The following is a 10597-nucleotide window of genomic DNA, read 5'->3' as shown; positions in this document are numbered from 1 at the left end:
TAAAAAACGCCATTATTAAAAGTACAGCGATTAGCAGCTCTAGGTACAACTGTAGCAAAGAACAACACAGCGCAACCTGCGCTAGAAGCAATTCTGGACTTGAAATCAATCGACTGGCTCGTGAAGGATCTGGCCGCTGAGGGTGCCATAAGATTAAGGAAATCCAATCTGTGGAACTAGACCAACTACGGTCAAGGATATTGCCAGTGGTAGGGAAAATCATGGCGAACACGAGTCCACATCTGCTAGCCCAGAAAACAGACTATAAGCTCACCAAACATGATTTTGGAGAAAAGATATTTCGCATCCCAACAAGAGAAAAATGGGAAGCAACCGAGTCATGAACACTCAAGAGATAGCAGTCTACACAGATACTTCCATAACTTCAAGAGGCACAGGTATAGGCATCTTCTCAGAGGAACTAGACATCCGACGTTCTTTAATGCGATCGGATGGCTGTAATGTTCCACAAGCAGGTGTTTATGGAAAAATCGCCGATAGACCAATAGGAGATATTGTGATATATACTCTGACAGCTTTGGCGCTTTAAGAAGCATCACCATGCAATCATCAATCAGTGAGATCGAAAACTGTGATGGACTGCTGAGAAACACTGTCCTGGCTGCGTCAAGGTAGAGCTACTTTGTTCTGGGTGTCAGGCCACAGCAATGTGGTGGACAACCAAGAAAGACAGTCTCGCCCAAGCCCCAACTTCAGTAGAAGCCAACATCAGCGACATCGGGACATCGGGAATTTTGCAAAGAGCTGAAAGTGCTTTAACGCAAAGAAAGAATGAGAGAAAGGTTTGGTACAATAATAAGGCCTCCGAATGAGGGATCACACATGATCTCAAACCCCAGCAACCTAACCTAACCTAACTTAAAAAACGCCATTTGACTAGTGATTTCCACACAACAAACTTCATTTTCTAGAGCAAAACATCAAACATCTTATCAAAAAAGCAATAAAAATAGATGTGAGAAAACCATGCTGAAAACAACATATATTTTTACTTACAAGGTAAATTCATATTTTCACAATAATTTAGGTGAATTACAAGTTTGAAAATTAGCAGATTGAAAAATTAGCAGATTTTATATTTATAGGGATTAAAGACGGGGGGTGAGAGTCGCCTATGGTCTTGACAGAAACAAGGGTACGTCATCCTAAAATACTTTTTATTTTGTTATAAAATAATAAATCTATATAAAGTTGCATATGAAATGAAACAATTTTATTAAGTATATCTGCATGTGTAGTGAATAAATATAAATATTCAAAGCGACTTCGGACATTTAATTCGCCCTATTCCATGATAATCAGCTTCATTATAAACCGCCTTCGTTTGTTAGAACTCTTGACATCAAATATAAATCTTCATTGTCCACGTATTTTGTTCGGCCATGACTTAACAAAGCAAGAAAATATAAATAAAATCATCTTATTGTTAAGGTTCTGACAGTACCTCGCCTAGCAGCCGTACCCACCCTTCGAACAAAAAGCGGCAGCCATCGCGTCACGGCCTAACTCATGCTGAATTTATAAATATCCACTTCCTGCATTTAAAAGTCCGTGTATGCACTGTTAACTATAAAAAAGTAAGTCCTGCAGGTCAACATTTTCAATACGAATTAAATGATTAGGCCGACACAAATTAAATGATTTTGTTTGGTAAATATTCAGTTATATTATTTATGTTTATTTTTTTTAGATTATCCAGACTGGACAGAATAAGAAACAAAAAAGTTTCTATGGTATGGAAGTTAATCACCGCGACTTTATAGATCTATTGTGTCCCCTTTTCTTGAGTTATAACTCTGATACAGTCTCAAATCTCATGTATGTCCTCAAATCCAAGGAGGCAATAGAGAAAGAGTCTTTTTGTCAGTCAGTATATCCCGAGCCTTGGAAAAATAGATTTGATCGTCTAATGTTTTTAGTGTCTTATCCTGGCCTGCTAAAAGATGCCCAAATCGTATTTTAAATCATATCTCAATTTTTTCAAATGGAACGAGGGTGGCTCGTTAGCATATTTGGAAAAAGCATTTTTTTACGAATATTTTGATATCACACACTTGGTATTTCCAGTAAAATTTTCGTTATGAACCGCATGTTTCAATTTCAAATAAACCATAGCAAAAATGTCAAAAGTTGACATATGATATGTCATTCCATTCAGAGTGTCATTTTCTATCGAATTAAGTAAAAAAATACCGAAGGTGCCATTTGAAAATTAAAAGTTGTAGCCATTTCCGATGAAACCAGAAGTGACCGAAAACAATTGAATACGTCTGTTAAGGAAACTTAATATTTTTTATAAAATTATTTTCTTTTATGTCATTTCTTAGATTAAGATTAATTATTTTTTATTTTATTTCTTTAAATTTTAAATTGCCGCACTTATACCTGCTTCCTGCAACATTAGTGTACGCATGCCCGAACATTAGGAAGTGTAGCACACAGTCTATTACAAACCGTCGTACGACGAAATTGGTCAGCTAACCGGTACGCGCCGAAAGTCTGAACTTAAAAGTTAAATCCCTTCAAAGACGATTCATGTTAGTGTATGTGTGAAAATTAGCGCTGAGAAGATCAAGATCGAGAAGAGGGCCCTCTGAAGCTGTCTGAGACGACCATTAAAGGTAGGAGCAGGTTCTATTTCTCTGTGCGGTTTCTCCCAGCTATTAACGTAATTTACATTGATAAAATAAGACCAGTCAAACTAAAATTTAAAATTAATACAGTCCACAACTGCATTTCTGCACATTTTTGGTCCATACATAGCCGGATTTTATTTTATAATTCTTTTTAATATCAGTTTTCAATTTTGTGATTTAAAATCCATACATTCCACATATACCAAGCCATATAGTTTTTTGGTTCAATTTTTGTACGAGCGCGCAGCGATACAAATACGCACCAATTTACTTGGTGTCGTAGAATTGTACTATCGTATTGTACTGTCACAATTGTACTTAGTACATTTTTTTATATAGTTTCACATTTGTTTATAAACAATATTTTTTACTGATATTAATTCTTGCAGTTTTACCTGAACTCAATTATTATTATTTTAGTTTTAATATTATAATTGCATTTATTCAAAATCAGATATAATATTAAAATATTTTCACTATGTCAGATAAAATTTCTAAGTATGATTTAAAACGAACAACAGCGTTTAACCGTTTAAAAGAAACTTATGACATTGGTGTTGCAATATCTAGTGACAACTCTCAAAATCGATATTTTTAGCTAGAGTAGAGACTATTGACAAGGTGTATGAAGATTTTATGCTTATCACAATCAAATTATTTCTCTCATATCAGACGAAGATTTTAAAAAATATGATGCTTTACGTATATCAGCTGACAACGCATTCTACGGATCTAAGGCTATAAAATATCAAATTGTAGGTGACAGTTCTTTGACAAATAATTCGACCAATGTTTCCACTCCTAAAATTACTGCAAAATTACTAGAGATGAGCAGAAAATCGCAAACTGCGATTTAATCGCAGCGATTGTAAATTCGCAATCACAACCTGTGATTCCTTTCCATAGCAAACTGCGACTTGCGATTGAAACATATACCTGCCGATTTTGGATTTTTAGGCAACCAATATTACATCAGTTGCGATTTGCAATCGCAGTGGGCACGCGAACGAAGAGCTGCGAACGAAAATCACAGCATTGCGATTTTCGTTCGCACCGGTGTTGCATCGACACGGCACTGAGAAGCCGAACGATGAGCTGCGAACGAAAATCGCAATATTGCGATTCTCGTACGCCCCGGCCGGCGGCGGCGCGTCTTCAACATGGCAGTGGACAGGCGAACGAGGAGCTGAACGAAAATCGCAGCTCATGCCAGCATTGCGATTGCGATTTTCGTTGGCACCGGCGCGGCATCGGGAGTGGGCACACCAACGAAGAGCGGCGATTGCGATTTTCGTTCGCAGCTCCCAACACATCGGCCTAGACTAGATCGCAAAATCACATTCGCAATCAGGGCCCCGTAATTTTTATGAAGCGTTGGAAAATTGGCTTATATATGTTTATATACCGCATAATATATATAATTTATTAGTTTTAAATTTTGATAATAGTTTTAGATTTATAATATAAAATTCTTGTTTTCGGTTATGACTAATTATAGTTACAGTTGCTCCCAGGTAATGATTCAGGTAAAATGATTCATAAGGACAGTTTTGGATTCAAATTATAAAAAAATATCTATTTTTATCCTTTATTTACTAAAAGATATAGAGCACGGAAAAGAAACAGCCCTTTTTATTTATTATATTTTGTTATATATTATATTATTATAAACATTTTTATAACAATCCATAATATAATATAATTTTCTGAATATACTAACAGTTGTGGATCGGCTGCTATGTTAATTTAAATACATCCTTTACAATCAGTTTTTTCATTTTAGAGAAATTTTAAATATAAAAAATGTGATATTGTCCTTTTATTTATCTAAAAGTTCGAAAGTTTGCACTTGCACTGGACCTGGACTGGTATCAAAGCCGTCGGCGTCGGCTTCTTTTGAGTTACATATAAAGAAAATGTTTTTAAAAGAAAACAAGATAAAATAAACAGTTTTTTTTTCTAGTTATCTGAATTAAGGTTGGCGGCAACCTTTTTTATAATAAATTTTTCGTTAGTATACCTACTGTCTAAAAGCACATTCAAATATTTTGAACATTTTATGTATTTTTAATTTCCCTTTTAAATTTATTCGGTCTGTTCTAATCAAAAATGTTTAAAAAAAGGAAACTAAGTTATTTGTGGATTTTTTTTTGGTAGATAATTGATGAAAATTTTAAGTGCAATATGTGTGCAGCAAAAATATCATAAAAAACACGCACTACAAATTTTAAAAGGCACATGGCATCGAAACACCCAACAGTTTCTTTGTAAGTTTTTATTAAAAAAAAATATTCCGCTATTTATTCTGTTTTTTATTAGAAATTTTGGGATTGAGCTTCCCAGATTACAGCGTACCAATTTAAAAATATCAAAATCGCAATCGCAGGTTACAGTCGCAGCGATTTATAAATCACAATCGCAGTTTTGCTCATCTCTAAAAATTACCGAAAATTACTCTTCCTATATTTGAAGGCGATTTCAAAAGTTGGTCTGGATTTTTTGATCTTTTTAATACTTTAATACATGAAAATTCACAATTGTCAAATGTAGAAAAGTTCCAATATTTACTAACGTCATTGGGTAAAGAACCTCTATCTGTAATTAAAGGACTTCCAGTCACTGAAAATAATTATACAGTTGCTTATACTGCTATTAAAAATCGATATCAAAATAAAAGATTGTTGGCTACTTATCATTATAATGAAATCTGTCAAGCTGGACAGGTCAGAAAAGGAACTTGTACTGAACTTAGAAACCTTTTAAATATTTTTTCCGAAAATATTTCTGCGCTACGCGTTTTGCAATTTCCTGTTACTCATTGGGATTTTCTCTTATTTAATATGTTATTGCAAAAATTAAATGTTTCTATTAGGACTGATTTTGAAGTTCAAAATACTGTCGAAATTCCGACATATTCAGATTTAACACATTTTTTGGAAAATAAATGTAAAGCCTTAGAGTCAGTTCAGTTTACTACTTCATACAATAATGAACATTATAAGGATAAGAGCAAACAATCGTATCAATCCTCTAGTTTTTCATCTAATAAAAAATCTTCAGAAATTAAAACTGGTTATCCAGCCTTTATGACAACAAGTAATAACAATGCCACACCATATCAATCTAATAAGGGGGACAAACTGAAATGTGTACTGTGTTCATCTTCACATGCATTATACAGATGTTTTTCCTTTCTTTCAAAAACACCGCAGGACCGGTTAAACTTTGCTAAACAACACAATTTATGTACAAATTGTTTGTTATCTTCCCATTCTGTACGAAAATGCAATTCTTTTTTAAATGTAAAATTTGTGGATCTCCTCATCACACATTATTGCATCTGGATAAAGCTATAGATAGTTCTTCATCTAATACTCCAGTCAATTCAAATTTCAATCACACTGATGACCGTGCAATCCTAGAGTCAACTCCTGGCCCTTCTGTCAGTGCTATGGCGAGCACGTTATCTACTAAACAATCTACGGTTTTATTATCTACAGCCATTGTCGACATCAAAGATATTCGGGGAAACTTTCAACAAATTCGAATTCTCTTTGACTCCGCTAGCATGGCTAACTTTATTACAGAAAAATGTGTAAATCGTCTTGGATTACCACGTAAACGCTTTTCTATTCCCATTGAAGGACTTAATGGAATGTCGGCGCAAACAAATCAGGGCGTCACACATTGTACGATTAAACCATGTAATGATTCTAATCCTCTATTCTCTTTTGATAGTATCATTTTACCGAAAATTTGTTCTGACCAACCTAAGATAAATATAAATCCTTCGTCTTGGACACATATCCAGAATCTTAAATTAGCTGATTATTCATTTCATAAACCAGGTCCTATTGACCTTTAATTGGTGCTGAATTGGTACCTCATATTCTACGTCGGGACGGATTTTAGGTGAACCGGGTCAACCTGTTGCTTTAGAAACAATTTTCGGATATATTCTTCAAGGCATGGCAGTTTCTGACCATGTACCATTAAATAATACAACTCTGCTAAGCTGTCATACTTCTATTGAAAATAACTTAGATATTCAGCTTCAAAAATTTGGGAAGTTGAGGAAATTCCTAAAATTTCTAGCCTGTCTACTGAGGATGTCCAGTGTGAGGAAATTTATAGATCGCTAACTTATAGAGATCAGTCTGGCAGATTCTGTGTACCTCTTCCGTTTAAAATACCGAATCCATTCTTCCGTAATACATGTTATCAAGCTCGTCGACTATTTACATCACTAGAGTTCCGGCTTGCTAAAAATCCAGAGCTTCGTAAAGCTTACTGTGAGTTTATGCAGGATTATCTCAACAATGGACATATGGTATTGATCCCTCCGGAAGACTATAACTCTCCTACAGCTTACTACATACCTCATCATTCTGTTATAAAAAATGAGATATCTGGACCTAAGCTTAGGGTGGTTTTTAATGCTAGTTTTCGAGACACGAATGGAACATCTCTCAATGATTCTTTATTTATAGGACCTAAGTTACAACAGGATATTGCTTCTATTCTTTTAACTTTTAGATTTCATCTATATGTTTTTATTTGTGACATTAAGCAAATGTATAGACAAATTCTTATTCAACCACAATTTCAAAACTTTCAAAGAATCATATGGCGTTTTTCTTCAGATGAACCAATTCAAGAATACAAACTGCTCACAGTGACATACGGGGTATCGTCTGCTCCATATTTAGCTCTTCGAACACTGCAAGAACTTGCTAATCAGGGAGAGTCTCATTTTCCTTTAGCTGCAAAGGCAATAAAGAAAAATATTTATATAGATGACGCAATTTGTGGTGCAAAGATCTAAATTCTGCTCTAAGTTTGCAACACGAACTTGTTGATCTTATGCGTACTGGGGGGTTCGAATTGAGAAAATGGGCAAGTAATCAACCTGATTTGTTAAGCCATATTCCTCCTTCTGATGTACAAATGTCTTGTAGCTTTGACAAAGAAGAACCCTCGTTCATTAAAGTTTTAGGTCTAAAATGGTGTCCAAAATCTGACGAGTTTACTTATTCTTTTAATCCAGTTGATCGCCAATGTACTAAACGGAATATACTTTCCGAAATTAGTAGAATATATGACCCTATTGGTTTTATTTCCCCAGTTATTCTATTAGCAAAATGTCTTCTACAAAAACTCTGGGAATCTAATATATCTTGGGATGAAACTCCTTCTACAGATATATTGCAGGTCTGGAATAGGTATAAATCCGAACTATCCCAACTAGCTGGAATTAGAATACCTCGACGTGTAATTTCTGATAATATTTCTTGTATGGAACTGCACGGTTTCTGTGATGCTTCCCAAACTGGTTACGCAGCCGTCATATATTTTCGGACTATCAATGATAGTGGTCAAGTCAGTACCTTTTTGGTCACTGCTAAGTGTAAAGTGGCTCCATTAAAAATTGTTTCATTGCCTCGTCTAGAGCTCTGTGCAGCTGTTTTATTGGCGGATTTGCTTACTTTTGTTACTACTACTTACGCAGATTATCTCTGTTTTAATTCCATATATGCATGGTCTGATTCGACTGTCGTTTTAGCCTGGTTAGCTGCCAGTCCTCATAAATGGAAAACTTTTGTAGCTAACAGAGTAAGTCATATCCAAGGCAAAGTTTCTAACACTTCCTGGCGTTATGTTCCGTCCAGTGACAATCCTGCAGATTGCGCATCTCGTGGTTTAACTGCATCTCAACTCTTAGAACACAAAATTTGGTGGCGCGGTCCAAACTTTCTTCAACATTGCAACCGAGATGTCTGGCCTGCTCAACCTCATTTAGAAATGTGTGAATCTGTCTACAGTGAAGAAAAACAAACATCTCTCCATGTTTCATTAGAAGAAGATATCATATGCGATCTGCTACACAAGTTTTCTTCGATACGTAAAATTCAAAGAATTTTAGCCTATGTTTTAAGATTTTTCCTTAAATCTAAAGATTCACTGCAAAGTAAAACCTCTTTTATTTCATCTTCTGAAATGCGTAAATCATTGATTTATATTATTCGACATGTTCAACGAAAGACCTTTTCAGACATTATAGATAAAATTCTATCAAATGCTTTACTTCCTAAACCTTTTCGGAAACTCGCACCTTTCTTGGACTCGGAAGGTCTTGTCAGGGTGGGTGGCAGACTTAATAATAGCAACTTCACTTACGATGTAAAACACCCTATATTATTGCCTAAATCACACAGACTTACTGATTTGATTATTGAGTGGATTCATCAAGCAAACCTTCACCCAGGTTTAAAGACATTGCACTGTTTAATCCTTCAACAATTTTGGATACATCTCCACGAAGTTCTATATACAAATGTTTAAATCGATGTATTCGTTGCTTTCGCTGTAAACCTAAATCATACAATCCTTATATGGCTGACTTGCCATCGTTACGTATTTCACAATTGAAGGCTTTTTCGTCCATTTGTATTGATTTTGCAGGTCCCTTTTCTCTAACAATGCATCGATACAGAAAAGCCAAGATCTATAAGGGATATGTTTGTGTTTTTGTATGCTCAGCTACCAAAGCAATACATCTTGAAGCTACTTCAGACCTTACTTCTGAGGCTATTTTGGCCGCTTTTAAGCGTTTTGTTTCGCGTCGTGGCAGATGTTCTTTTACTTCTAGTGATCAAGGTACTAATTTCAAAGGTGCCAGCAACCAAATGCTTCAATTCGCCCAGGTTGCGGCTCAAGTTTTATCCATTACTTGGAAATTTAATCCACCCGGCAGTCCTCACTTTAATGGCCTGGCCGAAGCCGGTGTAAAATCTATGAAATCTCATTTATATCGAACAATCGGCTCTCAGATTTTGACATATGAAGAATTCTCCACTATTCTAACCCAAATTGAAGCAGTGCTGAATTCTCGGCCATTATCGGTTATAAGTGCCGATCCCAATGATTTACAACCATTAACTCCCGGTCACTTTCTGACCTTAGAACCTTTAACAATTGGTTTTCCAGAATCTGATCTGACCTCTATCCCTCTTAATAGATTGTCAAGATGGCAACTAATTCAACGTATGCATACTGATTTTTGGAAACGTTGGTCTCAGGAGTATGTACATTTAATGCAAGAACGGCATAAATGGACCGAACCTACTCCTGAAATAAAATTGAATTCATTAGTTCTGATCAAACATGAAACAAAATCTCCGTTATCTTGGGAATTGGGTAGAGTCATAAAGCTTCATCCCGGAAAAGACAATATTGTTCGTGTAGTTACAACTGCACATGGGATATTACAAAGGCCAGTTGTCAAAATTTGCCCTTTACCTGGCAACTAATAAGGTAAAATAATTCTTTATACATTTTTTTTATTCTTAACTTTGCATTATTATTTCTTTTTTCCTTTATCTTATTTTTAAAAACATATGTTTTGGTGGGTGGAATGTTAAGGAAACTTAATATTTTTTATAAAATTATTTTCTTTTATGTAATTTCTTAGATTAAGATTAATTATTTTAATTTCTTTAAATTTTAAATTGCCGCACTTATACCTGCTTCCTGCAACATTAGTGTACGCATGCCCGAACACTAGGAAGTGTAGCACACAGTCTATTACAAACCGTCGTACGACGAAATTGGTCAGCTAACCGGTACGCGCCGAAAGTCTGAACTTAAAAGTTAAATCCCTTCAAAGACGATTCATGTTAGTGTATGTGTGAAAATTAGCGCTGAGAAGATCAAGATCGAGAAGAGGGCCCTCTGAAGCTGTCTAAGACGACCATTAAAGGTAGGAGCAGGTTTCTCATTTCTCTGTGCGGTTTCTCCCAGCTATTAACGTAATTTACATTGATAAAATAAGACCAGTCAAACTAAAATTTAAAATTAATACAGTCCACAACTACATTTCTGCACAACGTCAATCAATCCTAATTTATGTCATATGCTATCATACCAAATTCCGTTGTTTT

General features: G+C 35.2%; 3 protein-coding genes across 3 annotated transcripts; all 3 read left to right on the top strand.

Moving 5' to 3' along the window:
• The first annotated feature begins 668 nt into the window (after positions 1–668).
• Positions 669–7482, top strand: LOC115888438. Its single transcript, XM_030908181.1, has 4 exons — positions 669–771; positions 3330–3474; positions 5098–5942; positions 7301–7482. Exons 1-4 carry the CDS (start codon positions 669–671, stop codon positions 7480–7482), a joined length of 1275 nt encoding a protein of 424 aa, XP_030764041.1.
• A 38-nt stretch (positions 7483–7520) lies between these two features.
• Positions 7521–8999, top strand: LOC115888437. The gene has a single exon (XM_030908180.1). It carries the CDS (start codon positions 7521–7523, stop codon positions 8997–8999), a length of 1479 nt encoding a protein of 492 aa, XP_030764040.1.
• Positions 9000–9136: 137 nt separating this feature from the next.
• On the top strand, positions 9137–9967 carry LOC115888436. The gene has a single exon (XM_030908179.1). The coding sequence runs from the start codon at positions 9137–9139 to the stop codon at positions 9965–9967; it is 831 nt and encodes a 276-aa protein (XP_030764039.1).
• Positions 9968–10597: the final 630 nt, after the last annotated feature.

This window comes from Sitophilus oryzae, unplaced genomic scaffold, assembly GCF_002938485.1.
Source record: "Sitophilus oryzae breed Bouriz unplaced genomic scaffold, Soryzae_2.0 scaffold_738_pilon_pilon, whole genome shotgun sequence".
Lineage (NCBI taxonomy): Eukaryota > Metazoa > Arthropoda > Insecta > Coleoptera > Curculionidae > Sitophilus > Sitophilus oryzae.
Note: the sequence above shows the minus strand (reverse complement) of the source record. Positions and strands in the feature narration are given on the sequence as shown.